Genomic DNA, 20,098 nt, shown 5'->3' with positions numbered 1-20,098 from the left:
TAACGTAGCTTTCGTCTAGAGTTTGAGAGAAGCCGTGAGCACGGAGCTGATTGTGTAGCCAGGAATGTTAACAAGAAGTGCACAATGCTGTTGACTGTTATTGTAACTTTCCATCAATGGTGTTGACAATGTGCTTTCGCAGGTGAGAGAGCTCCTTATGCCTGAGCGTGGGAGGGGCAGGAAGCTTATTTTTTATCGTTCCTTTAAATATGTTTCAAGAGCTTTTATTTGCCTGAATTCCTGCCCTGTTTTGGGGTGTTGTGACAAGGGTATCGCTTGGGCCTAATTGTACCATAATGGCGTAAAAAGCTGCTTGTTGACGGGAAATTGATGTGCTCACGTGAATCCGGGCGTAGTTACCCAAACACAAATGTCTAATCTCGTTTCTTGATGATTTAATATACTAGGGATACGTTGGAAACATATAATATTTCCAAAATAAACTTCCAAGACGCTCATTTCATTACATTCTCGTGCAAATATTTCCACTATTTTGCGCCCAAAAAATATTCAAAAATACTGAACCGCAATCTACGCGTCTTGAACTCACGTATCAAGATCAGGAATTGAGCTCATAAGCGATGAACCGCATGCAAATCCAGTCACCCATTGATGACTACAAACGCCAGTTACGGGAGGGGAAGGAGCCTATGTTGCTCGTGTTTTTACACACACGACAACGAGGCCACGTCAATACAAGTGGCGGCAGCGGCATGCTCGAGAAAGGATTCAGAAAAAAAAAATTCTTTAGAGCTGGCGAGTCGACGGGAGCGACACTGACGCGGGACATCTGCACCTTTGTGGATGACGGCAAGTCGTTTAGTCAGTGTCACGCTGCTTTCAGGGATAATCCAGGGCTTGTTTTAGGGCTTCGTCCGTGGGTCAATGAACGTCAATCTGTCATCGGATTGCAGGAGAATTGAGCAATAAACCTAGAGGGTTCTGATAAAGACCTGATCCTGGTCCACTCTCACCTGATCTGCCACTGACGAATTGCACTTCATTATTGCACGCGCTTCTCGCCCCAAGCAACTCAATGAAACACGCGAGCTACTCGTTCTACTGAAGCCTGTGTTATTACTATAGAAGGTCAAGCTTTATACAGACTCATATGAATAAATTATTCGACCCGCCGTTACAAAATAAAACGTTAAGGACATAAATAAACTTACTCGTGACTCCTTGAATCGTCATGTTAGTGAGGATCTTGAGAGTCATGAAGGTAAAAAAAATATCAAGGCAAAGTCAGCATACATTGTAAAATCAAGAATTTTCTCTTGCATATTTGTGAGTAGTAGACAAGACTGGAAATTTGAAATTAGATTGTTAATAATTTGCGTCCTTAAGTCTTCAGTGACATATAACCGCTTTTACTGAAGCTTTCCCCTGAGCTAGTCATGTATAAGAAATCCATTTGTGCATTCATGTTGGAATTTAGGACGTAATTTCTTTTACTTTATTTACACCCTAACAACATTCGCAAAACGACTGACACTTCCGCTCCACTGCTCTGCTTAATTCCGACTGCGATTGATTGCTATTAAATCTCGAGTTGTGTAAGGGAGTATCGATCATCAAGTGAAGTGAGGCTTTCATCAAATGGCTCCTACTGAACTCATCACATTTCGTTACATCAAAGTCGTGTCATCGTTAGCGGCGTTCAGCCTCCTGAAGTCGCCGCCTGGTGGCGCTACCGTTTCTCACGCAAAATTGAAACCAGTTTATTTTATTTCTACCTTCCATCAATATCTAAGGAATAACATGATATATAACAACATTCTAAAAGCTTTAAGTAAAAGAATTAATTCATAGGTAGCCAGTTAAAGTCTGATGACGACTGCATAGAATTCGCATTATAACATAACGGTGGCTCATCAAATTACACTTTTTCTCAGGAAACTTCCATCCGCCATAAATTGAATTTTCATAATGAAGTTGTTTATAATTCTCAATTTGGCGACCGTCTAAAAAAATCTGATTCTAAGCACAAGCGTTGGCCGAAGAACATCATAGAGCCGAGGTTCTGACTAACAACTCTTATTATAATTAAAATAAGAGTGCTGAATTGGTGGCGGTTGCCCGAGGGTATCACGTATACGCGATACCCGCTAATTTGCGCCACGTTTGTCTCCGTAAACGCCGGAACCAATGAGCGGGGCTCGAGTCCTGCGCAACGGACGTCATGGGCCAACTCTTTACGACTTCCGGTGGTCGGGAGCCGAACCGCCAAAACTCGGATTCACGACCTTGATCCTCGATTTGCGTTTACGCAAATCAGGTGGTGGTCTAAGCAAATACGTACTCAATAAATAGAACGTGAGCAATTTTATGAGGTTCAAACCTATTACATTTACTTTTTCCAAGCGGGGCTGTATTAAGTGTCAATTTTGTTCAATGTTACTTATTTCATACTGAATACTCACAACCATGGTTGAATTAGTATTAATTCAACCATGGTCACAACAGCCATGACGGTTTAAACCCATGATTTTAAACCTGCGTGAACGACTAAAATAAAACAGATTTAAATTTAAATTACAAATCTATCCGTGATGAAACATGAGAAAAATTATTCAGTTCAAATGAGACAAATCCGACGGGTCTCGCAATTGACAAAAGGATCGATGAGGAACCCAAAATTCAACAGTTAGCGGGATACTCGAAAGGATTCCAAAAAAATGGAGGAGAGAAAAAACCGAACGCATTGCAGACGCTCTGCACTCGAATGCAGTCACCTGGCAATCACTCTGAACCTTAAAAATATAATCGACCAACTCCACGTAAGTTCATTTTTTCCCGCAGAACAACAAATGAAGTTTGTGCAGTCATGAAAGATCACTGGCAAGCACACTCCACACCGAGCGCCTGACCTCGCATGACTAAATAGCACTCCATGAGCAACAATTGTTGCTCTGTTTCAGTAGAGTACCGGAATATTTTGGTAGTTATTTGGTGCGAGGTACATTTCTTCGATTTTTTTTAAAACATTCAAAATTTTTCGCAACATATTTAGATACAGGAACGAAAGATTCAATAACAATAGTTTAACAAAGACATGATGGAACGGAGGAAACAATAGCATATGCTTGATAATTTCAAATTCACCAGCAGATTCCAACCTTGGTAACCGCTCTCCCGCGAAAGTCGTTGACATCGAAGGCACTTCAGTATGCCTTTTTTGCATTCACTTTTCCAAGAGTATTAGCTACACTTCTCACTCACCGTTGGCTGCTGACAATAAACTGGCTGCATTTACACCATATTTTTTTAAATCAATATTCATAAAAGATTTCTCAACGAACGCGCTATGAAAAAGTCGCAGTTCAATGAGACCCAAAAAAAGTTAAAGTGCATTGATCGAGCAAATAATGAATTTTTGCATCCAAATTTAAACTCAATAAAGTCACAAGTTCATAAATCAGGTGATAAGATTTTCGGTGAAAACGATGCCGCAATGTCACGTACACGTAGACTATTCCTGTCTTATATTATATGCCCTCATAACTCCATTACTATAGTATAGGTATAGGCATTAGCCGATTAGGAGTTTGATACGAGATGTTTGGAAACAAATCTTACGTCCAAGTCATGAACAAGCCGCAACCAAGTATAAATATAACAAAATACGACTTTGTACTCACAAACATCGTTTCCGTAGGGTTGAGCTTGATTTCGTAAGATATTTCCTCAATATATACCACACCACATTCAGATGTCATTACCAACAGCACGACAGGAGCCACTATCGAAAAAAAATTAGGCGGCAACCACTCGCTGTGCTCTTGAGCAACGGGTAACATTTTAGCGAAGATAAAGTTGCACTCGCGGTCTCACGATCAATGCAGATGAGAGTGTCAAAAGTCATACAAAATGCATCGTGAATAAAAAGCGTTTAGCGATGCCTATGCAAAATTAAAAGAGTGTTACTCGAGCAAAAAAGTGTTGAAAAAGAGTCAGTCATGACTCAGCTAATACATGCCAACGCGTGAATTATTATCATCAGGTTTTTATTTAATTCAGTGAGAGAGTAAATACGGATGCAACAACATTATGCACGACGCAAACTAGAATTTGTATAAATTGTTATAGTTTTGGAGGGCACTAGTGTAATTTTAGATAGAGTATATTTTTTTCTTTGAGCAACTAAGGATCGTTTTTAGTTTAGATTAAAAACATACGGGTAGTCACCCATGTTCTTCATATGCATGAGGCCCGATAAACAAAAAAAAAAAAGCTTGTCTGAAATCCATTGAACAGACGTTACGAACTCGCGCAAATTGAGTGCAAGTCACGTTGAACTAATATATATATAGCCGCATGCTCATTGAAATTTCAAAGTGTATTAAAAAGAGTCAAATATTTTTACAGTTCTTTGTTAAGTATTTGAAGCCGTTATGTTGTGAACTTGGTTGTATAATTTTTAAATCATTTCATGTTGTCGAGAAAAACTAAGAAATACAATTTTATTTTTTCAAGACTTTATGTTATTTTCATTGTATGTTACTTACTTTAGTATCATTATTTTTTTTATACAACGCACATAGTCTTCTGCTTCCGAAAGATTTTCTGGCACAACTGAATTTTCCAGTCGGTGTTGGGAAGAGCAAATTGTTATTCTAACATATATGAACATTACTCCGACAAGACTGATTTTTACCACTAACAACTAATCTCTTCAACCCGATCTTTACATGGAAAATACGTAACCATTTATCTTTGCCGAAGGAAAAAACAGCGACTCGCAAACGTTATCAAAATAATATTTGGCAATATTGCTGTGAATGATTCTATGAACAGGAGTCGGTCTTCATATTATTCTTTATAACAAGAATAATAATTTTGATTAGAAACGAGCATAGTGTCGTTCGTACACAAAACCGCAGACGAACCTTGTTGTTATGATCCAGTTATTCTGAGCAGGAAAACAGATTACCAGTTACGCCGCAGTCACGCTGCGACAACATAGCAAACCATAATTGGCCAAGCAAGCTGACCAAAATACCTTATTATATTCACGTACAATAAAGCATAATGGTTCGTACGCTTGCAGCGAAGTCACGGCCCGTCGGACCGGCCAGCGACAGTCGAGTTTTACGACTGATCATGGATGGTCGCACGACACGGCGTACCTCGCAGACTCATTTCTGCAATGTAGCTTGCGTGGGAGTTTCTACAAATTGACTGCATTTGTGGGAAACCCACGGTAACTCCTGAGAACTTTCTCACTGAAGCTCTCCGCCCAAACACTGCCAGGCTTGACACTAGCATGCTTAAAAATCCTTTAAAGTCGACTAAATAGGCAACGTTGAAGTTTGTTTGGGCTCTTAACGGGACGAGGCGCTACGACGCGACATACGTGCGGACGTTGCCACGGAAGCACGACACACGCACGTCAGGCGGAACCACACTCACGTTGCGCGAATTGCAGTTTTGGAAATATAAAAGATTCAACAAATTAGGGCGGTTTACAGAATGCATTAAAATTGGATACGATATCTGAATATCTTGCTTATAGTAGGAGCTTTTTCAAAAATTGTGTATGAAGGTTTCGTGCAACGTAGGAAAATCAGCTTGAGAAAAGCATTCAGGCATTTAGCATTTAATTCGACACTTCGAAGTAGTCAAGTGACAATTGGAATGCTACGAAACAATGCAGCTATTATGTATTGTTCAATGTTACAATATAATACAATACCACAATCCAATCAAGCAAGGAAGGAAAACAACGGAACTTGCATACACAGGAAAAATTGGAAACAGTAACTTAGTAGTACAAGACGATCACAGGAGCTACCATATCCCACTAACAATATTATCATAGTTAATCGTATAGACCTCAAGATGTCTTTTCAGGTCAAAATACCAGAGGCAATAAGTGTGCTAGGGTGTAAGGTAATCGCCGAAAGATATTTACGAAATGTACAGATACACAGTGAGAGCGCTAGGATTTGTAAAGTGAGCACTGATATAATATGGCCGGGCAATTTTCGCCTTGATTTTAAAGTCATAATTTTCAGCATTTACCGAATACATTCAGTGTCATTAATATGAGCATTTCCCCAAGTATTATTGTGTCATTCATGTCATCAATTCCCGACGTATTTTGAGTCATTCATCTGCATTTCTAGAAATAAATTGAGTCGTTCATGTCAGCATTTGCTTATACCATCAGCGTCATCCACGTTATCATGTGCCAAGATATTAAATTTGATTAGAGTTAACTTTTGTCGCTGCATCAACATCAGGGCATTCGTGAAAGTCATCCCAAATTCGTCAGTGCACGCGTATGCCAGCGACACTGGCGTCAGCCGTTGACCAAATAATTTACTGCCGAATTTTCTCTACTGTTTAACTTTCAACCTGAATAAACTCAACTCATTGATGATGATGTTCAAAGCTCCGAGGAGTCGAAACTGTGTTAGTAGCAACGCAGCGTTTCGAGTTGCTAAGTTGGCAGGAGCAACGTTAGGTGCAGATGGCACTAGAAGATATCACTCTCATCGAACAATACCAGGAACTAGTTAGAATAGTCCTGTAAAACTTGTCACTATTGTAGAATATTCATAGAAAATAACTCGTAAATTAAATAAAAACGTAAAAAATCACATAAATAATTAAACGGTACATATATGATGGAGTTAAAGAAGAAGCCCTCCAGTTCACACAGCAAAAGAATTGCTGCCTCGTATCAAAGAGCTACAGTGGAAACTGGTAAAAAATACAGGCATACACACATAAAATTACAGACAAGATCATATGATGAGTCAATATCAAATAATAAATATTATACCCGCCGAGCTAGTGCTGGGAAATTCGCCGATAAACTAGATCATCAACGACTATTAAGAACGCTGCAGACTTTCATAACTGCAAAATAATATAGAAATTACCTAAGCATAAATCATGTTTACCTCTGGAACTCTATAAAAAATCAGAGTTTATTTATTACTAATGGAATATTCTACAAGAGAAATGTGCTAGAATCAACAAGACTTTATCCCCATTTGTTAACCTGGATGTTTAATCTTCAAACATGATCATTTCAGAGTTTAATCAATGAAAAAAATCGACATTTGAATAAAAATCGGTCGCGTACTCCAGCATCCACATCATCTTTGTACAGTAATAAAATTATGCGTTCTACAAGTCCCTAGTTCAACAAGAAGGTTCAGCAAACACTTCAGTTTAAATGGAAAAAACTGATAACATTTCCTGACAAAAGGCTAAACTAGATTTCTGCTCATGCATACTGTAATAAAAATGAGCTATATACGCAATAATATACACAATAAGGACTTATTAACATGCGAATCTCGACGCTTTTTATACCTCAAAAAAGCTCTATCTTGATAATTCCCTTTATTTGTATGTGGTATCATTATATGGTTTGATTATTTCAATTTCAAGAATCAATGCGACCTGGGTTATCAATAAAAGTATCCATATACAATATGTTAACGCATCACACGTAATATCGACATTGCACATCATAATGGCAAGCATAAAAAAAGTAGTGACAAATCCAATCTGTGGCAATTCACTGACATTTCTTGGACCGCCCTGATGAGGGGCCTAATTCAAGAAAGATACAAATGTCATTTCAGAGGTCTGCCTACATAGAAAGTACACTTCAAAGCAAAGAAATCATTCTGTAATATTATTGTAAATGATGTAATGGGTCTGAAAAATTATCTTGAGTATATTAATTTTTATTTAAATATCTCCAGTAAGGCAGGGCTCGATCTTCTATTATGCAAGCTTTGCTCGCACGAACAGCATCAGTTGTGACAAAATATGACTTACATTTAACAACTAAATTTGAAGCGCGTCCTAGCGTTTAATTTGAGTAAGACTCAATACTGTAAGAGAGCAAAGTCTAGCCACATTTAGGAATAAACGAAGCTACTCTCAATGCAAAAAAAAATCAAAATTGATGAGGATAAAAATTCTTTGAGAGTACTTTCATTATTTTAGCATTTGGCGCAGACAAATAGAACTCTTTTCGTTCCGAATAGTACCAGGAATCATTAATACATGAGAGTACAAAATATTGCAATATGACGGCTTAAAAAGTTCGAGCGCTGTAAAGTGAATAATGAAAATTCTTATCGGAAGTTAACTTATGCGAAATGATGAGCTTTGGATGGTTCTCACCTATCACTTACAGTGGCCCTGACTGTGGCCAAAACGCAACCAACTTCACACACTTGAAGCCAGTTTCAGACTTAGATGTACTCGCATTTCAGCATGCACTTAGAATAATTTCACTTAAGAAATCATAGTTTAGTTATCTACCATCGGTTACCACAACCGTAGCGTCCAGTTCGACGCGTTTGACAAGTTTGATGCCATCGTTAGTTTTGAGTTGGAGCAGGACAGCGCCCAGAGAATGAGCCCCCGCGGAGACCACTACGGCTTGACATGGAACTCTGCACTGCGACGAAGGTGGTAGCTTCAGCTTGCGTGTCACCGTTCCCACATATCGCAGTGTGCCGCTGGCACTCGTCGCGCGAGGTGGATCTTGTGTGCCTCCTACAAGATTGCTAGCGTCTCTGTGTAATAATAATATGATATAGAAAGAATTTAAGAACAAAACTCGGAAATGATTTAAAATAAATAATTCGCACACACAAGTCTAGTTTGGGAGATAATATCAGACGCACAAAATGAACGCAAAAACATGATTCACACAAACATTTGTGCCACTTACGTTTGATGGAAGAGTTTAAAGACACAGGCGAGATCGATGTCAGTTGTGTTGTGCACAAGCACCGTGAAATTCACAGGGCTTAGTCTGGAACACACAAAATTATTCAAAATACTTACGAGCAAACATATTAAACCTAAATACAAACTTGTGATCAGTTTTCAAAGGTGAAAAGTTATAAAATCAGTTAAAGTTTCATAACTTTACGAAATGTAAAAATTTCAAGAACGTTCACGATTTAGTTCAATTATTTTTTTCCATTCATTCTAAAATTCAACAATGGAATCAATGGTTATCTAGAGGCATTCAATAGTTGAAGTACAATTTTTGTAATATATAACAATCGCGGTTAAACCCACACAAAATTTCACTAACTCATGATACTTCAAAAATAAACGGAATCCTCTGACGGTGATTAATACAAAACATTGAACAAATAAATGAAAGCCGTTGACATTTACCAACAAGGAAAGGAAGCTAACACAAAAACTTAGAATAACAAAACCAGACATACAAAACAACAAAAATAAAATATAACAGTCAGGTAAAGAAATAGTAACTGATAAAGGCTACCGTCAACTGGGGTGACTTCGGCCTCACCTACACCAGAAACAAATGGCAGCAAAACAAAATAATAAGCGTTGGCCAAAGTCACCCCAGTCACTTTGGCCAACGTTTATTATTTTGTTTTGCTGTCATTTGTTTTTGTTGTAGATGTGGCCGGAGTCACCCCAGTTGACGGTACGCAAAATGAGTTCAATGAGCGCACTTTTTGGTCGAGAAGTCGTGGGTGACGCAGGGCGCACACAGAGCGCGCACTTTGACGCACGCGTCGAGCTGCTCAGCGGTGAGGTCTGCCGTCACATCCACCTCACCCTTCACGTACAGAGACGTCGCCTGCCTCACCGTCAGGCCCGTGGACGGCAGCTGCTAGATCAGTTAAACTCTTACTAATTTGTTCAGGTTCTCGTCGCATTATATTTCGAGCTACTGATTCGAATAAAATTGTGCAAAGAGTGAGATCGTTTCTTGATGGTCTATTTCCAACAATTTTATTATCGATTGATATTGATTGTTTGATATTATTGACATATTAAGGGTAATATGTAGTAATAATAAATCACTTCAGCAAGCTACACCAGCAGATAAATAGTTAGCTTAATTGAATATTACATTCAAATGGAATCCGCTCTAGTTAAGTAGTTATTACACATGAGATAAGAAAATAATTACAAGTAAAGTGAAATGAATAAATATTTAACAAGAACAATGGAAATACCTTGAGAAATGACCCAGCATTAGCGTTGAGGTCGATCCCAACCGATTTGGCGAAGTCAGAAGGTATTTGCGGCAACTCAATTGGAGCCGCAGGGATGATCTGGACAGGAGGTAGAGGTTCCTCTTCAGCTAAGGCAAGAGGTAACGAAGAAAAAGGATCTACAACAGGAGCGCCTTTTTCTGGAACGCTGGCCTCACAACCAATACTCGTCAACACAACACTGTGCTGTCCTCTGACGACTGAACTACTGTCATGGTGCTGAGCCCAGTGTACGGTAAGCACGAGATGCAGGTCACTAGAACGCCTAAGGCTGTTGTACTGCTCAAGTGCAGGGTGCAAAACTGCAGCAGCACAGTCCGCATTTGGACAGACTGGTGGAGGCTCTGCTGTCAGTGGAGGCAGTTCCACTAGGTGCCGCAAAGCAAAACTTCCACTAACTTCTAGCCACTCGTCGTCAGGTAACCAAGATACCGTCGTCTGGTCTTGAGGATCAGCACTAAATGGGATCACAGAAAATAAATTGTTGGCTTCCATAGATAACATGGAGGAGTCACTCGAGGAATATGACTGTACCATTGTCCTAACGCTTTCACCTGGGAGTAAGCTAAAGTCTTCACAGAGGCTTCTATTGCCAAAAGATTTAAGCTTCCATTTAGAACTATGACAGGTTATCGCCGTGACCTGTAACTTGCGACGAACATCATCCGGCTCAGTGATGGCAGCATTCGTCACTTCCACCGAAATGTTCGCTAGGTTGCCAACGTCGGAATGATAAACTTCAACCCATGAACTGCATTCGCTAGCAGGAGGTCTCGTTTCCAATGGAACTTGAGCAGCAGCACTTGACGAGGGCACTGGCGACGATAGCACCAAGGGAATAGAGACGCTCGAGGAAGACTGGACAGCCACTGCCATGCTGGTTTCGACAGCAAAGCTGCTGTGATGACGTAGAAATCTGTACCTGCGCGAACACACATTAGGTTCACTAACAGCTGTACTCCAAGTATTATTTGAAACATTCAGCAGTGTAGCTGCACACAAAACGCTTATTTCTGCGACACATAACACGTCTTCCCATTGAAAATAAGTAAAAAAACTGGCAAATTACAAAACAATCAAATTATAAGTTGAAATAATGGAACTGATATAATTTATAGTAAAAATAAAAGTATCGAATACAAGTTTAACAAACTCATGATCACATCTTGAAGATGTGATTGCAGTTGAATGATAACTTTCCGTTCATGTGTGTAACGTACTATTTGTTTTGAAAATACTGAACCGCTGCATAATGATGTACTCCGTGTATATAAAGAGATAAATAGTTTTGGGACAATAAACAAGAATTAAAACGAGCAGAGCTTCGTCTTTGCCCAAGTGGAGATAATGACCGAGCATTTACTGTAAACTCACTTGACTTTGGCGTCGGCGTTGGGCGAGTGGCAGTAGAACAGCAACATCAAATCCTGAGTGCCAGGTGACATCTGACCTCGGATCCACAAAGTGCCTTTCACGACACCGTTAACTGGCAACTCTGGAGGACTAGCATCGTTTAAATTAATTTCCTGCACTCTAGAACAGGTAAAACTGTCTTTAATTTGTTTTCTTGCAATGGAAGACTCACTGGAGGCCGTTTTGTCTGAAGAATCATGCGCTGGTTGCTCATGAGACTTTCGAAACACTGAGAATGAGTGTTGAGGGTCAGATGAAGCTATGTACAAACCTGTGATAGGCAAACTTCCGATATTTTCTAAAGAAATATCTGCTCGAGTTAATTGGCCACACATTAATCTCTCGGGAAGACCTCTGAATTGCACTCGAACTTTAGGCAAGGGCGACACTACGCTGATCTCTAGTCGATGGTCTGAAGCATATAGGACGCTGCTGCGATTCTTCAAGGTATTATTGAGCCTCGGTCCTTTGACAGAAAAACATTGTTTCCCTGTAATAGCAGTCAGTGACGACGAATTGTCGTCACTGTAAGTATTTTCAGAAGTGAGGCTCAATTTGTACTCGAGTCCTTCTATTACGATTCGACCCAACTGCGAAGATGTGATCTGGAAAACGAGGTTACGGCTTTCACCAGGACCTAGAACGATGTTCTCTTCAGACGAGGACTGGACTACAGACAGCTTAGAGTCAAAACCACTAGAGTCTTGGTCATCAGGTAAGAATTTGTACAAAAGTTTCGTATCGCGTATAGCAAAGCTTACAAGGAGAGGATTTCTCACGGGCAGTTGCAGCCAACACGGTTCATTCAAAGATAATAGGGGAGTCCGTGTGTTGTCAGTGTGTTCATTTAAGAACTGGGGAGGAGGAGGACGGAACATCATGCCTTGAGTCTTTTCCAAAGTGATTCTTTCCAAACCAGCCCATTTGTGAGAATGTTCTCGGTTATAGTTTGCGAAGGTGATACCTGATGCATGACTAACAGCAGGATCATTTTGCGCGAGATTGAAAGGTACAGATGAGTCCATTAAAAGCGTCGACTCTTGTGCACACAACCAAGGCACAGGCAGGTCTGGTAGCTCAGGCAAGGAATTATTTTTTAGCGGTTCGTCAGCTGATACCGACACAGATTCTGGCCGTGAGAGTTGATTACCATCGCGATTACTTTCAACAAGTCTGTAAAGAGAAAGGAACTCTCTTAAGTAAGCCAGTTGCTGATTTACAGATTGCTTGCTAGGAGCATTGAGGCGGCTGCGAGCATCAATGAGTTGAGTGTAGGCAGCAAGTGCAGGGCCGTAACTCTTGAGTTGTGTGCTGAATTTGCCAACGCTGTACAGGATGTGGTCTTCTGCCAGCACCAAGCCATTCACGCCATATACCTGCTCAACGAAGATTCTGTAAAGACTGCCTTGAGACGCGTGTCTATCATGGCAAGTCTAAGAGTTAGAGCAAAGATTGCTTACTCTGAAGTAAGCAAACCTGATCCAACCTCGGAGGTGCAGGACTGCCATGCAGATCATTCACAACAAATTCTCTAAAGAATTGAAAAATATTAACTAAATCTAAGAAAGAAGTAAACAAATAATTGCCATTGAAAACGAAAGGGAAAGTTGGGAAATCTTGATGATAGTTACCTTGCTGGCAAGCACGTTAGCCCTGAGAGAGAGGAGCTTCTGCCCAGCCTTGCTGTAGCGATGGCCAGCAAGCGTCATGTGGAAGGCAAATTTGCGTCGGTGCCCAGGCTTGTTGACGAGGCCAGACTTGAGGAAGCAGGAAGCTGCTTGCTCAAGCATCAATGCTGACAGCAGATCACTGTCTTCCGAAGTGAGCTTTATGTAATACATGGCGGCCTCGCTGTACTGTCTGTTGTGCTTCAGAACCTCGCATGCTACCAGCAGTAGGCGTATACCAAGGTTGGTGGCCTGAAAAAAGTTATAGAATTTGAAACTCGCATTTATTGTTATGATAGTCGGAGACGCACTTTATTTGTCAGTAAATAAATATACTATGTGGAGTCTGCTCACATATAAAATTAAGGTCACAAATCTAATAGAAAAGCCATTATTCAATAACCATGCTCTTATAATTGACTAAAAACCTTCTCTTGAATCCAAATCCAAGACGGAATATGCATAGGCCAAAATGCAATGGTTAATCTTAAAGTCAGAACCTGATCAATTAGACAACTCACTTTACACGCGGTGGACAGCGTCTCCCACGTAGTCTCTAAATATCGTTTTGGAAATTCGCTTCCATTCTGCAAGAAGAGCGAGAGTGCAGCCATTTCCTGAGCCCCGGCAAAGTAAAGCCAAGCTTGATCATTCTTGAAGTCATTCTTGGCCGTGTGATAATTGTTGTAGGCTATGTCGTACATGCGAAACATGAAGGCAAGGTCTGCTAGTCTGCGTGTCTGCAGTTCTGATGCCTCACTAGAATAGAGCACGTTGGTACCGGTGCTGGCGTTTGGGTTTTTGGAACCGCCAAGCCAACGGCGCGTGGCGCTGAGCAAACTTTTGCTGCGCGAACGGTTCGTGACAACCTCTGTTAAATGCCGAACCTGAACAATAGGCAACAAAGTAAAGATAGCACATTTTTCTAAATAATTTGATATAAAAAAAAAGTCACTTATGAAGCTTTAAAATTAATTTTCTGTTAAAGACTGTAAACACAAAAAGACGTGAGCCATCACTACTTGGTATAACCTTTTAAAAGGGCTTATGTATTTTATGTGCAAAACACTTATGCTTTATCACCAATACTTCATCTAAATACCCAGGCACTTTCCCTTTCAAGACAATGCATCAACATAATACTAGGACACATATGCTGAATAATAGCATTAAAAACATTCTCAAAACTTAACAGCTTAATACTGAGAAAAACATAAATACTTTTCTTCACCTGGCGCTCAACATAAGGAACCAGAGCTCCTCTCACGAAGCTCCCTATAAACTGTCTGATGTTGTCCACGTCCCCAACAGTGAGGCAGCAGCCCCACTCTACTCCTCGACCAGCCGTAGGAAAAAGATCCCCAACATTGACCACAAGTTCTTCAGCCCCTTCATTGTCCGCAATGTTTGGAAGAGTAGGTGAAAGGGGATGGTCTGGTGAGGGCAGTGACTGAACAAGATTGCTGGTGAGGTAATCTGAGTCGCTGGGAGGAGGAGTGCTGCCCTGTGGGGGAGAGTTTGCACCCTCCACAGAAGATGGTGAACCCAAGGAATAGTCATCACAGGGACTTGCAGGGCTGGAGCTGCACTCTGACCCAGTGACACTGCTAGGAATACAAGGAATATCTTAAAAAACTCATTTACACCTTTCCAGTGTAAAAAAAAATAAAAAGTTCAAGTGGGAGGAATTAAAATATTAATAGAATTTTAAAATAATTAATGATGGATAACAAGACAAATTAGAAACAATATTTAAACTTGAACCATTACACAGCACAACAGAGTGAGGAGAAAATGTTATATATATATGATTAATTTGATACAGATTGGTTTTGGTTAATGAAAAAAACCTGTTGTTGCCTGGCAGGCTTGTGTGAATAAGTGTGTGGGGCGTCCAGAAAGCAGGGAGATTAGAGCAGTCTGGTGGTCGACCACTGTTGATACTCAGAATGTGACAGCCTGAGTTGCCACATAGAGCGTTTACTGATTGATAGGCTGCATCTCCACTGGAATAGAACAGGGTATAATGCTATTTAATAGTTTGTATGAATCAGATTAGTTTATGCTCAGCAATATTAAGTTGGAAAGAAATAAAATGATACCATTGTATCTGTTATTGATTAGCACTATAAACTGGATCTCAAGTGTGCAGTCAATCAACGTGCAATTTGACAAAGAAAATATGCTTACATCTCTTTAGTTGTGGTGGAGACATCATGCAGTACCAGATAATACTTCAAGATGTTCGGAGAGAACCATTTGGGAAATTTGCTGGCACCATGTTGGTGAGGTTGATGTTGTTGTTGGTGTTGTTGCTGTGTTAATTTCTGCACCTCTTCACTAGCATTGCTGCCATGACTGGAAGACACCACCTGATCAGCAGGACAACAAATTAAATCAATTGTATTCAGGGCAAAGACTCCTGTGAAAAATCATTTTTTATTCATGTCAAAATTTTTATTCAATGAAAATTATCAAAAACGAGAGAAGTGAACTATGTATTTCTTGAAATATACTGTAATTCAAGTTTTAATCAAGGATAAATCATTTCAATTATCTGACAGATCATTTCACACCATAACTACAAAATAACTGTAATAGACCTCAATAAACCCAGTTCAACTCACAAAAATGCAGGCTAGTAGATGCTTGGTAAACTCATGATCAAAGGGATGTTGAAGCTGATGAAATGTCTCTCTCCACTTCTCATACCAGGGACAACTCAGATCAGAAAATGAAGCTTCTGTGAATTAAGAAGAAAATCATGCAGAAACCATATCATACATTTAAAAAACAAACAAACTATTAGATATTTGTGAATGGAAATATTCTGTGATACATATAAGATGTCCCATTATTGTTTTAGATTATGAAACTAAATGTCACATTAGTTCTAAGCCTCAATGACATAGATTTTTCAAAAATGCACCTACAAAATGGAAAGTGGTCAATTATTTTTTAAATATTAAACAGATGATTCAAGCATTAGCTTTATGCCAACTAAACTCTTACATACACTATGTCTAACCTCACCTTCACTTGGAGGAGTAGCATTTACACTAACAACATGACTCAGTATCTTTTTGGCAACAGCAGGTGCAGGTGGTTTCACATTGATGTCTTGTAAAACCAGCCGTAAATTTTGTAGTGTGATCAAGGTGCGGTTAGGGTCACTGATGCCAACTGTGAAAAATAAATTTATTAGATTTTAGAACATAATACCTAAATTAATTTCATATATCTCAAAACATTTTCTGAACTCTATCCTAGCAAAATTTTTCAAGTTTTTGTTAACATCTGACAGACTGACAGGGTTCATCTATGATCTATTCTTCATAAGTTTGTATGATAATTTTTTCAAATAAGTAAGAATTTGTTTACTGATACATGATAAAATTGGTAATGGAAAACTTGTTGAAGAACTAACATTCCTTAATTAAGACATACCATAAAATGGGGTTACTTTGACCGGCAGGGTAACTTTGACCACTTTTCGTTTTTTTAACAAAAACCCCCAAAACTCAAAAATGATTTGACATAGAAAAATTTTGTCAGTGGCCATCAAAGGCTACGTAACACAATAGAAAGATTTAAAAAGTTTGCATATCTAATGGGTTAAAAAATTAATAATAGGACCCACAAAAAAGAGCTATTATTTAAAGCCTGTCAGAGTACCCCCTGCAATTTTTTCATTTTTTTTTGGTAAAATAACTCCAGGTTTTGATGCATTGTAGTAGAACTCTTCTAGTTACATATGCCGAAGACAAATTTTAGGAAATTGTCATAGTTTGCAAATGGGGGGCACCTAACTTTGACCACCTAAAGGCAGCCGTGACGGGGTAACATTGACTGGCTTGGAAATTAAGTTAAAATTACCATAGGTACCTATATAACATATTTTATGTTTGATACACCTACTAATGTTTTTCTTTATGTTTCAGACTCTACAGAGTGTTATATATGGTAATTTTAACTTAATTTCCAAACCGGTCAATGTTACCCCATCACAGCTGCCATAGTGCCATTAGGTGGTCCATGGTCAGGAAGATGTGCCAGGTGCGCGGGAATTTATTTTGTCATTTTAACGACCTGCGCGGTGCACCGTACTATGCTGGTAAAAAAATGCGCCGTGCGCCGTACTTTAGAAAGCTAAAATAGTTCTACTATTTTAGTCGACAATATACGCGAGTATATTGACTACGCGAGTCGAACGAACAATAATAAAATGTAAGACATGTCCGGGTTACTTCTGACTCTTCCGCTTGTCCGCCTTGTCGGATACGGAACGTACGGTAATCGTAAACTGCGGCTATTATACATACGAAATGTAAACAGACGGTGTTCAGTGTTGCCATATGATTGTGGAGAAAATTTCTTCTAAAATAAAGTTCTAGATTTCTCATTCACCAAATTTCCGTATCAAGAAAAATCATATATTATTGAAAGATAATTAAAGGCATACTGTACTGAGTAATGTGAGTATTACGTCTGTTCCTCCACATACTGCTCGTGCGCGGCAGCGCGACGTAGAATTGATGGCCAAGATTGCGCGAACACGTGCGCAAAGAGAATCAACTTTCATTACATTGCGCCAACTGAGCACAGCAATAGCTTGAAAAAAGTGAAAATGCACGGGAAAATTCACCGAAAACATACATCATCCTGAGTGTGGTAGGTGGTCACATTTCACCCACTTCCAGTTTCCATTTGCAAACTATGACACTTTCCTAAAATTTGTCTTTTGCATATGTAACTAGAAGAGTTCTACTACAAATCTACAATGCACTACAACCTGGAGTTATTTGGAGTTGTTTTACCAAAAAATAAAATTGATTTTACCACCTGGTCAAAGAAACCCCAAGAGCTGGGGTAACAAAGACCATCACTTTTTTTGAAATTACATCAAAACTATGAGAGGCAGGAGCTAGCAATTTATGGTGAGCAATGGTAAAGTATAGACCTGTATTTTGCATGTTTCAATTTAAGTTTAACTTATCTAGTAAAAAAATGGCATCATTATGAAAAAAAAGTGGTCAAAGTTATCCCATTGGCCATTTTATGGTACAGAAAATCAATTCATGGCTTGAAAAATAAACTTGTGGCCTGTGGGTTAAGAAAATTAAAAAATTTGCAAAACTGATTTAAAAATTGCTCTAGAAAACACTTGAAGCTCGGAAATTAAATATTATTTTAGTACGTATCTAACAAAATTTATAATTTATATAAATCTTGTTGAAAACATTTAATTATAACTTGATAGCAAATCTTGCTTTAGCATTTAGCCTAGGAAAGATTTTCCAAAAATTGCAGGATTCTGAAAACATTTTAAATTTTTAATTGTAGTAAATCATTAGGCTTAATATTATAGAAGGAAAGGAAATGCATCTGTCCTTGAGCTTTACTAAAAAATTGGGCAAATGGCGTAGAAGTGACCAATGTAGACACAATATTTTAGTAAATTCCAAACTATTCTGAAAATATTTTTCAACATAGAACACAAGAGGATGCCAATTTATTTGTATGATTTTTTTTTGTACCAAGAAACAAATTTACTTTTATAGGTACCTAGCTAAATATATACATAGTGTTTATACAATAAATAAAGCAAAATAGTTCGGTATAAGCCTCTTGGTTAGCACTTCTTACTGCACATGTATTAGGTATGTAATATTGGTCCGTCCACGGATCTGAAATTTGTCTCACCTTCATCGGGTAACTGGCAAAAAGGTTGGATAAGATCAACGAATTTGAGATTATTACGGAGACAAGAACTTTCAGAATCTTCGTCACAAAATACACCTATGTGAGGTGAAAATACCCATTGTATGTATTCCTTCGCGTTTGTGGGAAAAGGTGATCCCATCGCGAAATAACTGATTTGTCAGCGGCCGTGCGCTGTCACTCCTCCCAACATTTCCATACGGTGCTCTTCTTTCTGTCCAGATTCACATAAATCGCGGACGCGGAGAAAAACGTAGGTATTTTTAATTTCGTGTTTGAACTAGATTCTTTATCAGAATGACTATTCTTATACTAATTTTGAAATATTATAGAAGCCTACTAATTTGTTTTTGTAGGGTTACTTATTGTATGAAGTTTGTATATAGATCCAAAAAGATTTCGTCATGAATTTGAATCAACAAACAAAGTTCCTTGATATCACTCAATTTTGGATCCTATGTTTTTTTAATATAAAAAATTGTTTACAAAGCTGTCGAAAGCTCCTGCCTACGTGCGCAAACCTGGCGAAGTAAGTCCTTGGAAATTTCGATGATCCATGCAGCGTGCGTCAGGTTATTCCAGACTCCAGTCAGTTGAGGAACGTCTCTAAGTGTGGTTGTGAGAAGTTACCGGTGTCCACTGCCCAGCGTAAAATTTGTAGGAGTTATTTGAAAAATTCGTCGTAGTTTAGATTCAGAAACAATTAATAGAAAAGGGCTTGCATTGATATAATACTGTCTACATGGACTAAGCTGGCCATATAAAATTTCCAAATAAGGCCTTATAAATTTATGATGCGTTTCTATGAAGATAATGTGAAGAGTGCGATTCCAGCATAAAAGTTTCATGCAAATATCCGTATAACATTTTAGACTCAACAAATAATGTGTATTGTAATGGTCTTGTGAATAAATAAAAAATAAAATATTTTCATTGAATGCTTAGTAGAAGAAGGAGTAAACTATTTCGTTGAAACAAACAGATTTTCAGAGTCAACTTAAACATACTAATAGTAATAGTAATACTTCTACCTACTACGCGATTGTTTCTTCTGAATTTCTACTTATTATTATAGCTGTTCTCGCAATGCTATATGCTTTTCGTGCATGTAAGCAACATTAATTTTTCTGCAAACACTGCAATTTGATACATTGTCATTTGATATTGTTTTACGGTTTGCTAAGAGCTTCATTTTCAACGAATCCTTTGCGTTTTGGAAAGCATCTCATCGTGCCATCATAAGTTGATTGGAGGAGAGGCCAAGTGGCCGTT

At 38.8% G+C, this 20,098-nt stretch overlaps 1 protein-coding gene across 2 annotated transcripts; it reads right to left on the bottom strand.

Annotated features, from left to right (window-relative positions):
* Window positions 1-5,583: 5,583 nt before the first annotated feature.
* Window positions 5,584-19,018, bottom strand: LOC108673524 (trafficking protein particle complex subunit 8). Of its 2 annotated transcripts, none has more exons than XM_018161369.2 (13): window positions 18,809-19,018; window positions 16,139-16,288; window positions 15,733-15,848; window positions 15,296-15,477; window positions 14,956-15,111; window positions 14,337-14,712; window positions 13,627-13,992; window positions 13,070-13,357; window positions 11,400-12,814; window positions 9,987-10,947; window positions 9,477-9,634; window positions 8,711-8,794; window positions 5,584-8,552 (listed from the first exon to the last, which is right to left on the bottom strand). In XM_018161369.2, exons 1-13 carry the CDS (start codon window positions 18,966-18,968, stop codon window positions 8,288-8,290), a joined length of 4,677 nt encoding a protein of 1,558 aa, XP_018016858.1. In that variant the 5' UTR covers window positions 18,969-19,018; the 3' UTR covers window positions 5,584-8,287. The 2 variants fall into 2 exon arrangements, with proteins under 2 accessions (XP_018016858.1, XP_018016859.1); XM_018161370.2 differs by having other exon boundaries at window positions 14,337-14,709.
* Window positions 19,019-20,098: the final 1,080 nt, after the last annotated feature.

Source organism: Hyalella azteca, unplaced genomic scaffold (genome assembly GCF_000764305.2).
Source record: "Hyalella azteca isolate HAZT.00-mixed unplaced genomic scaffold, Hazt_2.0.2 contig3384, whole genome shotgun sequence".
In the NCBI taxonomy this organism is placed as follows: Eukaryota; Metazoa; Arthropoda; class Malacostraca; order Amphipoda; family Hyalellidae; genus Hyalella; species Hyalella azteca.
Note: the sequence above shows the minus strand (reverse complement) of the source record. Positions and strands in the feature narration are given on the sequence as shown.